At 40.7% G+C, this 15,915-nt stretch overlaps 1 protein-coding gene across 4 annotated transcripts in view; it reads left to right on the top strand.

Moving 5' to 3' along the window:
* The window catches only part of topbp1 (DNA topoisomerase II binding protein 1), a 69,705-nt gene extending 61,156 nt beyond the window's left edge, over positions 1–8,549 (top strand). For all 4 annotated transcript variants that reach the window (XM_080202319.1, XM_080202301.1, XM_080202310.1 and 1 more), the window contains 3 exons: positions 2,187–2,279; positions 3,991–4,152; positions 8,116–8,549. In XM_080202319.1, coding sequence (XP_080058445.1) covers positions 2,187–2,279; positions 3,991–4,152; positions 8,116–8,229 — 369 coding nt within the window. In that variant the 3' untranslated portion in view covers positions 8,230–8,549. The remainder of the gene's footprint in view (positions 1–2,186; positions 2,280–3,990; positions 4,153–8,115) is intronic.
* The last annotated feature ends 7,366 nt before the right edge of the window (positions 8,550–15,915 follow it).

Consider the following 15,915-nt stretch of genomic DNA (forward strand, 5'->3'; position numbering starts at 1 on the left):
ACTCCACACATTACCTTGGTAGATGGACAGCCACAGCAGCTGGCATTACAGCGTCACTTTGTGGGGGTTAGGATTTCCAGGGTTTCTGTACATCTTGGCAAGGGAGCTGTTGAAATTTTCCTTATCAGTGAATACTAATTAAAGCAACTCTTTCCTTTTGGCTAAGATCAAGTGTAGTATCGACATGCTGTACTTGGTTGAAGTCCAGTAGGTTACATTTTGGCTTTATTTGAAGCAATGTTTAAAAGCGGCATCTCGGCCTTTTGGCTACGATGCAAATGAAATCAAGCCTTGGAGGATAGCAATGCCTAATCTCCAGTCAGCTTGATCAAACCCAAGACAGGAGGTGAGAGCCCTGTCTTGTCAGCTTGGATCAGGAATGTCTCAACTTGTTGAGACTCTGAATTGGACTTGATTTGATTGAATCGGAATAAAAACAAAAAAAACTCTTTGAAGATAAGAAGTACCAACAAAGCGGGAAGTGAATGTGGACGAGTGTAAGCACAATATCAAAACATATGCAAGAAGAAATTTGCCTTTTGAAAGAGAATGCACTTGCACCCATATAAAGCACTCGTGCAATGAATCACTTTTTGAAGTGCCGTTATGATTTTTAAGCAAACACGGCAAAACTTTATGCACGGCAAAGTGCAAGAAACCACAATGAAGGTAAAGTTGCTGTTGAATCTGTTTTTGTAGTGTTTGAGGGACAAATGTTGGCTGTTTACACTGGGAGAGGTACTTGCTTTTTCAATACAGCCATGGGAGCCAACACCGAGCATTGTAATCTCATGATCTGGCACTGAACTGTTGGTTTGGATTCAGAACATGCTGAAATTGTGGAGTGTGGCTCCTGATTGGGGCACGTGGTACTCAGCTGATAGGTGTTTGTTAGTCAGAGTTCTAATAATCTGCTGCATATACTATAACATATAATCCTACAGTGCAATAGGAGGCCATTCGGCCCATCAAATCTGTGCACCACAATCCCACCCAGGCCCTATTCCTGTAACCCCACATATTCACCTGCCAATCACTAAGGTTAACTTATTGTGGCCAATCAAACTAACCCACACATCTAAAGCTACCATGAGCAGAAATTGAAATAAGGTTGAAAACCAGGCTTCAAGTGAAGATGGATATATCTTAAATGGAACAAGAACAAAAACAAAAAATGCTGGAAAATTCCAGCAGGCCCGACAGCACCCATGGAGAGAACAGAGCCAACGTTTCAAGTCTGGATAGTCACATTCCCTCTCCATCACTTAGTAGTACTTAACAGGTATACATTAAGAGTCTCATTGAAAGGACGCATAACTTTTCTGGACGTAAAGTTATTCCATGTACCAGGGAAGATTCAGCCAAAACAATTTTAACATTTCCATACTAAATTTGCAAACAGTGATTCTTAAACTCTCATTCTTCCCTGAAGACACATGTCTTAGTCTACCAGATGAGGAGGTTTTATTCTCCCAATGGAGCAACTTGAAAAGAAACACCTTGCACCTTTTGATCTTAGTGACATCTGGTAAAGATATGGTGGCACAGTACAGTGGATAGCACTGCTGCCTGTCAGCACCAGGGATCCTGGTTTGATTCCTGGCTTGGGTGACTGTCTGTATGGAGCTTGCATGTTCCCCCTGTGTCTGCATGGGTTTTGTCCAGGTGCTCCGTTTCCTCCCGTAGTCTGAAAGACATGCTGGTTAGGTACATTGGCCACGCTAAATTCTCCCTCAGTGTACCCGAACAGACACTGGAGTATGGCAACTGGGGAATTTTCACTAACTTCACTGCAGTGTTAATGTAAGCCTACTTGTGACACTAATAAATAAAATAAACTAATATCTAAAGTGACGGAGTCCACAAGATTGAATTATCGCAAAGCGTTGCTTTTCCAAGCATTGCAGAAGGGAAACCTAGTTTCTGCAGTGAAGAAAGGATGGAAGGATATAGAATTAGCCCAGAAGATCAGCATTTTGTTCCGTTGACACAAAACAATGTACAGCAAAGGCAAAATATTGCTGCATTTATTGTTAAAAATCATTTCCAAGCTTTCAATGTAAACCTTTGAAGCAATAATGACTTCAAATAAACTTGCAGAAAGAGAAATGCTCCACTTTTTTAAGGGAATTAATTCAGAACATACGTAATATTTGACTAAATTAACATCTACTTTGCCTCTGTAGGTTGGTGCATTTACTGGTTGGAAAGTTATTTTAAACTTTGATCATGCCAAGGAGGCAGGCTTCCGGCGACTTCTGATGTCAGGTGGAGCCAAGGTTAGTTATTTTATCATGACTCTGTTAGTTTCCGAATATCTTGTATTGCTTGCATGTATAATTTGTCCATCCATTTAACCAGCTTCCGTTTGGCACATGTCCGTGAAGAACATCTCATAAATCCTGCGTTCAGTAACATCTCTGTAGGGCCAGTATTCTAGATTGTATGAGATATTCACTCTGCAGTTATTCTTCAGATATCCACTCCGATTAACATGAGCAAATTTACTCAGGTAGCATGTGGATTGAGGAACTGATAATCAGTACAAAACCAAGTAATCAAAAGCTATCATTTACAACCAGCAAGTACAAGAAAGAAACTAGTCTATCAAAAGTTACCTAATGTTCTGGCAGCCTTTGAACCATTTGAACCATTGTTCAAAAAAACTCAACATAAATCACAACTTAATCATGAATGTTAGAAAGCTGAAACATTCCTGACATTTCTATGCAATATGTTTGCATGGGCTTTTCCTGCTGATATCTTCCTGATTCTGCACAATTTCCACTTTTTGCAGCTCTGCTGTTTTATCTGTCTTAGCAAAATCTCATACTCCACTTTCAGAATAAAGTTTGGACTTTGTATCTTGGTCTTAGGGGACATTTTAACTTCCTCCACCTGGCAAAACCTGGATGCAACAGAAGTCAAATTAATGAGAGTAGCCTTGCCACCCATTTTTCACCCCCGGCTACTTTATCACTTGCTTTCTTACGTGACTAAAGTGCCTGCCTGACTTGAGTGGGACCCTCATAAATTGGGTTCCTGTCATTTAACACACTTACTGCCTAGTATGGTAAGTATAATAAGAAGTACAATACAGCACCAGGTTAAAATCCAACAGATTTATTTGGTAGCATGAGCTTTCGGAGCGCTGCTCCTTCATCAGGTAAGTGGAGGGTTAGGTTCACAAACAGAGCATATATAGACACAGACTCAATTGCAAGATAATGGTTGGAATGCGAGCCTTTACAGGTACAGACAATGCGAGTGGAGAGGGTTCAGCACAAGTTAAAGAGATGTGAATTGTCTCAAGCTAGGACAGTTAGTGAGATTTTGCAAGCCCAGGCAAGTCGTGGGGGTTACAGGTAGTGTGGCATGAACCCAACATCCCGGTGTGCAGAACTTAGCTATCAGTTTCTGCTCAGCAATTCTGTGTTGTCATGTGTCTTGAAGGCTGCCTTGGAGAACGCTTACATGAAGATCAGAGGCTGAATGTCCTCAACTGCTGAAGTGTACCCCGACAGGAAGGGAACAGTCCTGCCTGGTGATTGTCGAGCGGTGTCCATTCACCCATTGTCGTAGCGTCTGCGTCGCCTCACCAATGTACCATGCTTCTATAAATGCTGTGTTTGTGAACCGAGCTCTTCACTCACCTGATGAAGGGGCAATGCTCCAAAAGCTTGTGCTACCAAATCACCCAGTCAGACTTTAAACTGGTGTTGTGATACTTCTTACTGTGCCCATCTCCTCATCATATTAAGTGTAAAACCTACTTTTGTATGGTCAGGAGTTCTTGGGACTGTCATCTCAGGCTCATTCCCACCTACAAAAACCATTTGCGCCCTTCCCTACCTGCCCCATGATGGAGTGAATACACAACCATAAACTTAATTTAAAGGATACCATAAGTAATCCAAAATTGATGGAGACAACTTGAGTTTAATATTATCTTGTATTCATAACTGATGATGTAACCTTCTCATATTCCAGGTGCTTCCCAGTCATTTACTAATGGAATACAAAGAAGCCACTCATCTGTTTGCCGATTTCAGCAAACTAAAACCAGAGGACCCAAGAGTGAATGTGGCTGAGGCTCTTAAACATAATGTGTTGTGTCTCAAACCAGAATATATTGCAGACTATCTCATACAGGTTTGTCCTGCATTCTAAATCTTCTGTGAAGCTATGTGATATAGATGCTTAGACTAATAGCTGTACTGGACTTGGGAGTTCAGCAACAAAAATATTTTATATTATTAACCTATTAATGGATGTATAAACAATTAGGACAACCTTCAGATCCAGAACTGTCTAATGCTTTGGATGTAGACTCTTTGTCAAAGTTTGATCTATCAGCCAAAGCTTTAACCTAACTTTGCTCTTTACAAATCCTGACAGACCAGCTGCTTTATTTTCTAAAATTTCTATTTTAGTGGACAATTTTTAGCAACTTCAGTGATGTTTTTTAGCTCTGTCGTTTTTATGTCTGTCATAGCAAAATCGCATAGTTAGTTCTGTTTGTTGTCTTCAATTACTAGAAGGAGGTTTCACTTGATTTTTCATCTAATCCATTTTAGTTTGGTTTCAAGTTGTTTCAAGCATACTATTTTGTGACTTATTTTCCAAAAATTTAAAAGTTTGTATGCCCACGTGGCGGTTCATTCGGAAATAACTCAAATGCATCTTCGAGTCATCCAGGAGTAGCTTTATTCACAAAAACTGTTCCAGCCAAATTCCATACTGTGCAATCATAGAATTACATAATAGTTCATTTCTTATCTTTGCATGCAGTCTATCCCCTTCGGGAATAGTGGGAAAGCAGACTGGTCACAGTCTGTTTGGACCACTCTGTCCACAGCTGACAAGCCCTGGAGCAGAACGTTGAACCTGCAGGCTTCTGGCTCAGAGGCAGAAGAGCCACAAGAGTTTCATAATGAAGAGTAGCCAGCATAGATTTGAAAAGAAAGCTCCTGCTTTGGTTAACATTACTGAATTATTTGAAGACTTAACAAAAGTTTAGATATGGGTCATGGAGTAGATGTAATACGTTTAGATTTTCAAACAGTCTTTGGTGAGGCAGACTTATTACTAATATGAAATGTGAAATCGGGGGTTGCAGGCGGGCATGGTGATTAGCAGAATATATTGCAAACTGGCTACAGAGTAGGGACTCGAGGGTTGTTACTTAGGCTTAGAGAAGGTGAGAAGCAGTGTTCTACAGGGTTTGGGGTTGGGACAATTTAGATGTTCAGTTAGGACTCTGGAATCGAAAGTACAATTTTAAAAGTTGCAACCAACGGCAAACTGGGTTTTAGCCAATACCGAAGGAAAGTAAGGAGCATAAATATATGGTAGTTGCCCATTTAATCAAATAAGGAATTCAGCAAAAATTCTCTACCCAAAGAATAGTAGCTGGGGTGAATACATAGATTAGATGCATTTAAGAGGAAGCTAGAAAGATTCATGAGGAAGAAAGGATTTGCTGATAGAGTGAGATGGGGAGGAGTGGCAGGAAACTCATTTGGAACATAAACACCAAATGAAAGAGGCCATTTGGCCCATCATGCCTGAGTTGACTCTTTGAAAAAGATAGCCACAAAGTCAATTCCTTGCACTTTCACCATGGCCCTGCAGATCTTCACCTTCTAGTAGGCATCTAATTCCCTTTTGAAAGCCATTCAAAAGCTTTCAGTTCATGCTGATAGCTTCCCTCTCCATCCCGTATCCAGTGATTCTCTGCAGATGCCTTGGGCTTTAGCTTCTCTCCCAAATGAAATGAGCTATTGCAGTGATAAACTGAGCTGAAAGAAACTATAACTTTCAGGCAGTACATCACAAGCATATGTTTCTAGTGGGGCTACAGGGAGGAAGGGATATGGGGGGAAGGCGAGATCAAGATATTGAATTTGATGGTCAGCCATGGTCAAAATGAATGGCGGAGTAGGCTCAAAAGGCCAAATGGCCTACTCCTTCTAATTTCTGTTTCGGAGTTTATGTTTAACTCTTCTGGGCATTGTGTACATTCTGGGTCCACAAAGATAAAAGGAGAAGATCAAAAAAAAGTTACAAGTTTTCCATCTCTCTGTCCTCGGATAGCTGGCTTGTCCAGATGCTTTGCCTGTGTCTTACAGATTGAATGTGGCAGTAAGTATTGGAAATCAATTTCTCGCGTTCCCCAACCTTGTCAAATCATTCAATCTCATGCTGCTCTAATCTGCTATTCTGCGTATCATGTTCTGGTCAATAGTTCATAAGATATAGTGGCAGAATTGGGCCTTTCGGCCCATCGAGTCCGCTCCGCCATTCAATCATGGCTGATAAGCTCCTCATTCCTATTTTCCTGCCTTCTCCCCGTAACCCTTCAATTAAAAATCTGTCTAACTCCTCTTTAAATTTACTCACTGTCCCAGCATCCACTGCAATATGGGATAGCAAATTCCACAGATTCACTACCCTTTAGGAGAAATAGTTTCTCCTCAACTGTGTTTTAAATTTGCTACTCCTTATCCTAAAATTACAATCTCTCATCCTAGAATGCCCCACAAGAGGAAGCATCCGCTCCATGTCTACTTTATCCATCTTTTATCATCTTGTATACCTTAATTTGATCTCCCTTCGTTTTCTAAATTCCAGAGAGTATAGGCCTAAACTGTTCGATCTCTCTTCATACGACAAATATCTGTAATCAATCTAATGAACCTCCTCTGAACTGCCTCCAATGCCATTACATTGCCATGCACCAAACAGTTCCACCGCCTCATCCCCTCGCTGCGTGTGAAGACTTACCTTCAACTGAGGCGAGCAATCTTCCTCTCCATCTCACTGAGAAAGGCCTGAAGGACTTCCTTCACAAAGTCCGATGATGTCTTGCAGGTGTGTCCTTTCTGTCTTCTGTTATCAGTCATTAACAGGGATGAAAATGTACAAATACTTTCAGACTACTTTGCATATTGCTCAGTAATTAGAATTTCTCATTGATCATTACAGAAAGTAAGATCTACTTGCACACACAAAGATTACTTGTTGCAATAATTGCACTGGAAAATTCACTGAAATCAATGTTCAGACTGCTTAGGTTGCCACTGCTTTATTGTTTAAGATTACCCACTGCTTTATTGTTTAAGATTACCCACTGCTTTACTAACTATAAAGGCAGGATGTGTGGCTTCACACTGATTTGCAAAGGAGAAAGAGTGTCTTAAATTGTGTTCTTTAATTTTGATCAATGCCTTTTTTTAATGACCCCAGCTGTTCCAGTCAGAAATACACTACGTCGATTCCAGGGGGAGTTTACTTGCGAGTTTTTGCCAATAATTTAACATGGAAACTTGGGCATATAATTTAATCTTCGAGCAGTGCTCAGTATATTTTGGTCACATTTTGTCAGTTGGGCCAGCAATGAAAATTTCTGTGGTTTGGATCTACCTGTATGTAAATCCCGAATGAATGTACATGTTCCTGTTCGCCCTGAGTGCAGCAGACCTGGTATATACAGTGCCTGCGTAGCACTTAATAAAATCATAGCTCACAGAAGGAAGTCACTTGGCCCATTGCTGGTTCTTTAAAAGGGTCCATACGTCTGATCTGTTTCCCCACAAGGTCAGAAGATGTAGGAACAGAAGTAAGCCATTCAGCCCTTCAAGTCTGAACTGCCATTCAATGAGATCATGGTTGATCTGATATAATCCTCAACTCTTACTTTCCTGCCTTATCCCCATAGCCTTTGACTCCCTTACTGATTAAAATCTGTCTACCTCAGCCTAACCATCCAGCCCTCTAGAGCACTCTGGTAAAGAATTCCACAGAATAACTACCCTCTGAGAGAAGAAATACCTCCTCATCTATCTTGTATGGGACGATCCCCTTACTCTGAGATTATACCCTGTGGTCCTGTCCCACAAAGGGAAACATCTTCTCAGCATCGACCCTGGCAAGCCCCCTGAGAATCATGTACATCTCAATAAGATTCTCAATGAGAGAATCTCAATAAGATCTCCTGTCAAATTCCATGCCAGCTGGAAGGAGGTCACAGTTGTTGAGTTATTCTGGTTATTAATGTCTTGTTGGGATGGAGTCTAAACTGTCCGATTATTGTGCTTTTTTCCCCTTATTCAGGAGAATCCCCCTCCGGTTGAGAATTACTATCTTTCTGAGGAGTCTGGAATGGGAACTCGTAAACGGAAATTATCTGAAGATAATTCTGATCCAAGAAAGTGTAGAAAGAATTGAGGTTTCTTGAAGCCTGTACTTCCCTTTTCTGATATATGCCACTCAATTACAAGAAATTACTGTCTGACAAAGGATAGGGTTTTGTGCTCCCATATCTCAGTGCTGTGGTAGATTCAGTACATTTGTCAGTAGGGTGTTCCAATACTAAAATAGCGTCAAAACTGATTGATAAAATTGGGCATTTTATTTCCAGCACTGTAAGGTGCATGTTGTCCAACTTGAATATTTGTCAAGCCTCCTGGGTTTGCCGAAGAAACAGAAGGTAAATAGTCATCTACTTTTCTCAATTGTATTTTAAATAAATATATTTGCCTAGAAAATCGCGGTCTCAGACTGAACTCATTTTACAAGATCTATTTCCCCTTAATTTTTGTAAATGTCTTTTTCTCCAAGCGGTGTCTCGCATGTCCTAAAACACGATCCCACCACCAAGGAAGATTTTTTTTCCCGCTGCTTCCCTCTTTACTTTCTGGTTTGACCATTCCCTCCTGGATGTTCAGATACATTAAAACTCGCAAAGCTGATGAAGAGCTTATGCAATGCTAGAGAGTCAACACATCAAAAGAAAAAGAATATGTCTTTGAGAAACACTGGATAAATGTGCATCGTTTGTGACTCTTACACAAGGGGATTGACTGAGTTTTTATTATATTGGTTTCCAGGAATTTTTTGAAGGTTTTGCGATCACCATTTGTTTTTCTGAGTTAAGGGCTGCACATGAATTCTTGTTTCTTGAAATCCAGAGTTTAAAGTTCCTGAAAGTGGCTCCTTTACACAGTCCTCATGAGAAATCGACAATCTTTATCAATAGGAAACATGTAACGTAGGCCAGTGCTCACCAATCTAGCAGCAATCGTGAATCCTTTCTGGCCCTTATATCCCAGTAAGGAGTTTCACAACACCAGGTTAAAGTCCAATAGGTTTATTTGGTAGCACAAGCCACTAGCTTTCGGAGCGATGACTTCATCAGGTAATTAGGGGCCCCTTCATGGGGGCAGCGCTCTGAAAGCTAGTGGCTTCTGCTACCAAGTAAACCTGTTGGACTTTAACCTGGTGTGAGATTTCTTACTGTGTTTACCCCAGTCCAACACCGGCATCTCCATATCATGGCTACTGTATATCCCAATCAGCTTTCCCAGTTAGAGGCTGTCTTTTGGTTAAAAAGTTGCTGATTTTGTTCCACTGACCATTCCCGTGATTCCGTTCATTGTATTAAAAGCTGTTACCAGTTAAAGCTGGAACACACATGGCTCATGACTCCCGTTAACAATCCTTGCACAGCAGGAATACAGCAAGATCAGAACCATCATTGAACAAACGCTCTGGACCCTCAATCACGGCTTCCACAGCCGAGACCTTTTGGCTCCGCTGTGTGGGTTTCTCGATTTGTAGTCTTCTGTCGCATATTTCACAAGCTTGTTATAATGAGGAACCAGCACCTACAAACAATAAGTAGGAGGAGGAGGTTCATGGATGTTTAATATGTGGAAAGGACTATGCAAAAGCAAATTGTTGAGGAAGATGGACAGTTAGCAGAAAACTGAGCATTTCCATTCATCTCTGCTCTGACAAATGATCATCCAGACTCAACGTTGGCTCTATTCTCTCTCCACAGACACTCTCAGACCTGCTGAATTTCTCTGGCGTTTTCTGTTTTTGTTTCATAGAATCCTACAGCGCAGAAGGAGGCTATTTGGCCCATTGAGCCTGCACTGAAAACAATCCCTCTCAGACCCTATTCCCATAATCCCACGTATTTATCCTGCCACTCCCCCTGACACTGAGGGACAATTTAACATGTCCAATCAACCTAACCTGCACATATTTGGAGTGAGGGAGGAAACTGGAGCACCCAGAGGAAACCCATGCAGACACAGGGAGAATGTGCAAACTCTACACAGACAGTGACCCGAGGCTGGAATTGAACTCTGATCCCTGGTACTGTGAGAAAGCAGTGCGAATCACTGTGCTGTTCAATGTTTAAGCTACCCTGACTTTTTTCACTGTCAAGGTTTAGTTTTTTAATTCTTTTGTTAGTTTCCAATTCCGTTTCACTTTCCCAAAAAACTGAGATTCCAGAAAATAATCACATTGCAGACTAGATGCTGGAAGTTTCATTATCATGGAATTTTATTAATGATTTATGTTGCATGTAAAATAATTCAATGCCTGAATGCATTAAGTGCTTTCACTGCTCTTACATATAGTAGCAGTTTGAATATGCTCGCATCAGATTTCCAACACTGAGCGTCTGTGGAATGTAATAGCTGACTGGAACCGAATGCACCTTCTAATGTCTAACAGTGCCTGCAAGTGAAAACAACCATGACAAATACCAACTTATTGAGTCATCAAAGCAAATTAAATGACCCCGAAAAGCTGGAACAGGGACAATGCATAACATGAAGTGTGTGCAATAGGGGAAATCAAAAACAACGGATGACTGATCGCTCATAATCTAAAAATACAATCAAATTCTGCGAGGAGGAGGAATCAGGAGAGAATCTTAAATAAGAATCAGTAAATTAAAATGGATGAGTTTAAAGATACAAATAATAATTTTATATTTTCTTTCATTACTCTAAAAGGAAGTTAAAAAGCCTCAAAAAGTATCTCCTTTGCAAATTGATTGCTTCATGGCATCTCATTGCAGAGTGGAGCAAACTGTTCAAAAATTGCCTAAATTTTCCTGGGACTTCCAACACTGAACTAGGGAGAGGCGATGGCCTCATGGTATTATCACTGGATTATTAATGCAGAAAATCAGCTCACGTTCTGGTGACTTGGGTTCGAATCCTGCAACAGCAGATGGTGGAATCTGTGTTCAATAAAAAAATCTGGAATTAAGAATCTACTGCTGACCGTGAAACCATTGTTGTAAAAACCCATCTGGTTCATTAATGTCCTTTAGGGAAGGGAATCTGCTGTTGTTACCCAGTCTGGCCTACATGTGACTCCAGAGCCACAGCAATGTGGGTGACTCTCAACTTGCCCTCTGAAAAGGCCAAGCAAGCCACTCAGTTCAAGAGCAACTAGGAATGGGCAATAAATGCTGGCCTAGCCAATGACATCCATGTCCCACGAATGAATGAATAAATTCACTTGAAGCATATGATGATAGGCTATTCTGAGAAGAAATGAACAATGAAAGCCACTTGCATCATTTTAAGGGCAGCTATCTTTATACTTCACTGGATCTTTAATGCGCTGCTGTTGTTGGCAGTAAATAGTTCTGGGGTTTTGAGATCCTTGTCAACATGAGAGCGAAGTGGCAGAAAAAGCACATGCATAAGCTGAAGCATAAAAGGCGAAAAATGAGGCAGAGGTCCAGGTGAACGACTGCTGAAGATGTAATACTGACCAGGCTTTGTTAAATCTTACATGGCAAATGGACTCTGACGCTTCTGTTAATACATCTTTTTCTAAGATCGTTGGTTTAGAGGCACCTTGGATACTGCTCATGAGAAGATCTTGTACATTGATCTGTTGTGGTACTGTGCCCTTAGGTACAGTAGTTGCAAAATAAAATTGGAGACAAACAGGTTAGGTATAAAATTCTAGTGTAGAGTCCATACAGTGCAGAAAGAGGCCATTTGGCCCATCACGTCTACCGACCACAATCCCACCTAGGCCGTATTCCTGCAACCCCACTGATTTACCCTGTTACAATTTAACATGGCCAACCAACCTGACCCGCACATCTTTGGACTAGATCAGGAGTTCAGTGTGATTTCTATTCCTCTGCATTGTTATGCTGACAGGGATTTGCACTATCGTATGGCTGAACGGAGTGTGGCGGCTAGGGGATTTTCGCAGTAACGTCATTGCGGTGTTAATAGAAGCCTACCTGTGACACTAATACATAAACTTTAAAATGAATATTATCTGCCTCCAAACTTTTTTACTGTTCTGAATAATATTGTCTAAGCTATTATGTTCCAGGTGAGTTTGATGTTTATAAGCAAGCAGGACACTGAAAGACATTTATTTTATTGTGTCATACAGTTCACAAATGCTTTGCAACAAGATAGCTTTAGATAAATTGATATTTAGGTAGCTACAGTTTTGACTTTTCCCCCACTCCCAAAACCCAACATGTTTCACACAGGTGCTACATAAGCGATAGGACCGACAAATATCAGTCCAATTTATACACAGATTACTTGTCAGGTCACAAAATTGGTCTCTCCTGTTTATTAATCACATAACAAAAAATGCATTGAGACAGTAGCAGTAGTATTCGTATAAAACTCAAGAGGTTAGTTTGAATTCAGACTGAGATTGGTCTTGGTGGAGTCAGCAGTGAGGAGACTCTGGTGACAGGAGCGCAAGTCTCCTTTGCTGTAGAGTTCAGGATTTGACAAGCACAGAATCCCTAGACTGCAGAAAGAGGCCATTTGGCCCATTAAGCCTGTACTGACAACAATCCCACCCAGGCCCTATCCCAGCAACCCCATGTATCTCCCTCACTAATTCCCCCTGACGCTAAGAATCAATTGAGCATGAGCAATCCACCTGACCTGCACAGCTTTTGGGCTACGGGAAAAAAACAGAGCACCCAGAGGAATCCCGCAGACACAGGGAAAACATGCAAACTCCACACACACAGCATGTTTACATCCCACAGGTTTAGCAATATTGTGAAGGATGGGCCACGATAGAATAATTTTGAACGCATTCCAGTTACCTGATGTCCACTTACAAATTGATTTGCTCCTTCGTTCTCCATATGAACCAAAAGTAGAACCTACAAAAAGTCCTTTTCTGTAACAGGCAAGTCAATCAAAAAAGCAACTGGGTAAAACTATTGCCAGTTCCCCAGCAGCATGTGCCTAAGGGGAGATTTCAACTCTAAACTTTAAAGACAAGAGTAAGTTTGCCAAAAAAAAAATACACATTGGCATCTGGACCAGTAAAAAAGGAATAGTTATCACTTATTCTGAATCAGAACATCCTATTTGATTCTACTGTTCCATTGAAATGCAGAAACCCAACCTCAAAGGCTGACTCCTGAGCAAGATACAGATGATATTGTTCTAGTTCTTAAACCTCCAGCAAATTATGCTCTTTTATTTCTAGACTGTCCACATGGGAAGCAGTGTTGTATCCGTATACAAAAAAAAATCAGCCCCAATAATGGCTATGTGCCAAAATTCTGGCATTTATTGCAGGTATTGTGAATACCTGTCTCCATTGCTACTACTTGCACTCTAGTCCTGGCTGCTCTTCAGAGCAAATGTTTGACAGTTTAAACTTCATAGTGACAAATATGGTAGTTTGCTTTACCTGTATGTGATTGTGATGCCTGGTTCTCTCGAGTCAAAGGAGGGGTAGCACACTGCTTAGCACTGCTGCATCACAGCGCCAGGCACCTGGGTTCAATTCCCAGCTTGGTTCACTGTGTGGAGTCTGCACATTCTCCATATGTGTGTGTTTCCTCAAGGTGCTCTGGTTTCCTCCCACAGTCTGAAAGGTGTGCTGGTTCAGTGTACTGACCCGAACAGGCACTAGAGTGTGGTGACTAGGGGAATTTCACAGTAATTTCAGTGCAGTGTTAATGTAAGCCTTGTGACTAATAATAAATAAACTTTTCTGAACCTGGTGGGAAATGTGCAAATCTTAAAGAAATGCTTTTTTTTAAATTGAAAAGTTAACAAGTTCTGAGCTGAAGGATTATTTACCACACTCCATTCTTCTTTAGAGGGTCGCTGAGCAGAATCACTGGTTTCCTTCTCTCTCACTCATTTACAGGAAGATAGAATTATGTAATAGTGGGCACCATTTAAAATGCAACAAAGTTCATTTGAGCAGACAGGAGATCACTTTAAAACATCAAATTAGGATTAATCCAGCAGTTTACATGTGTGAGGCAAAGGGTTTTGAATAGACGGTTTATTCTGGAGCTAATAATCTTTGGAATCTTTATTGCTTTGGTAGTCAGAGTGTCAAAACTGATATGTAGAGAGTTTTGCAATTAACCTCCAAGTTACGGAAAATTGCTTGGATTTAATCTGGGGAAGGGAGGTTAGCACAGACCTGTCAAGATCCGAGAACCACAAGGAATGTATTACAACTCTCAGATAGATGGCCATTTTAATAGATTACTTAATAAATAAAAACTTAATGCTTTGCAAATGCATTTGGGATGTTTCACTACAGGAAAAGGTTGTCAGGGACCATTATTCTTCAGTTAAAGCAGAAATGATATCGTAACTTCAAAGTAATTGTGGGGGTGCAACAAGAATTGTTTCCTGTACATCTAAGCTGTTTTCAGGGCTGTATCCAAGGAAGGCCGGGTGAAGTTTTAAAGTCGAGGTTGCGGCCTGATGAGCTGCAACTTTCTTTCTGAAGGAAAACACATTTCATTGTCCTGGCCGACATTTATCCCTCAACCATCACCACATAAAGACTACCCACCTCTGTAGTTTGTGGAACCTGGCAGAGCCAGGTTTGTCTACACTAGTGCTTCAAAAGTAACTCGTTAGTCATGATGTGCTTTGCAATGCCCAAAGAATGTAAAAGACAAATAACCTTCCTCCTTGCAGTGATAAGCTCTTACTTCCTATTCAGTAGATGGGCATATTTAAGTTGAGCTTGTATAAAGCGGAATTCCAGTTTACTTGTTTAGATGCTAAGACTATTCTACACACAAGTATCTGAATAATGGAGATGCACAGCTTGAACAGCACTGGGGGCAAACGGCAGTAAATCCAGCAGCAAAAAAAAACTGAACCATTCCTATCTACTTTGAAAGCAATAGCAGTCATTTGAACATTAATCATTGCAGGACAGTTCTTAATGGGTTAAGGGCAGAAAACTAAGGGAATCAAACTATATCAAACACCCTAGCCTTTTGAACGTAATGGTCTGACCTCGGCTAGGGTGTGTTCATATAGTTTGTGCTTCAGTAGAGGGCGTCCGCACAGCAGAGGAGCTGCAGAGAAGCAGCTAGCAAAAAGGATGATGGTGAGTGTAAAGAGAATAAGCTCTGAGAAGTTAAAGCTCTAGGGTGTGAAAAGGTTATGGTCAGAGAGAAGTAAGGCTTATTAATTGTTGAAAGATGAGCCCTGAGTGTTAAATAAAAGGTAAATCATGCAAATAGGATCAAAAATAAATTTAGTGGTGGAATATGATTTAAAATACAATTTTTTTTAAAGAAAGCCCGATAGGTTGATACATATTTCACTCCACAATCAAGCTGATTCTGCATTGGGGTTTTCAAAATCTAGTAGTCAGGTACTAAACAGCAAAGTTTAACAGGCACGCTAATGTTCCCCTGACCTCCCCCCACCGTCCCAAATGTTTTAAATACCTAGGTGTGGAAGGTATATACAAATCCAGTATTCAGATACTTGTGTGTAGAATAGTCTTAACATCTAAACATCAGTTAACTGCTATTCAGCAGGGCTCATCAGCTTTAGGACAATGTACAAGATATAACAGAGCTGAACAAGCATTTATAAAATCAGGGAAATCCTCAACAATAAATAAAATCTTAGCACAAATTCCCAAAATAAATTTTAAACAGTGACCAAGTAATCCTGTCTCTTTCAATACTTGTGATGTGGAGATGCTGGCATTGGACTGGGGTAAACACAGTAAGGTTGTCTCACAACACCAGCTTGACGTCCAATAAATTTATTTGGTAGCAAATTTGAGAATCTTTATAGGTAATCAAGGCGAATC

The sequence above is a fragment of the Carcharhinus amblyrhynchos genome, chromosome 2 (assembly GCF_965287045.1).
Source record: "Carcharhinus amblyrhynchos chromosome 2, sCarAmb.v2.hapA, whole genome shotgun sequence".
NCBI classification, from domain to species: Eukaryota; Metazoa; Chordata; class Chondrichthyes; order Carcharhiniformes; family Carcharhinidae; genus Carcharhinus; species Carcharhinus amblyrhynchos.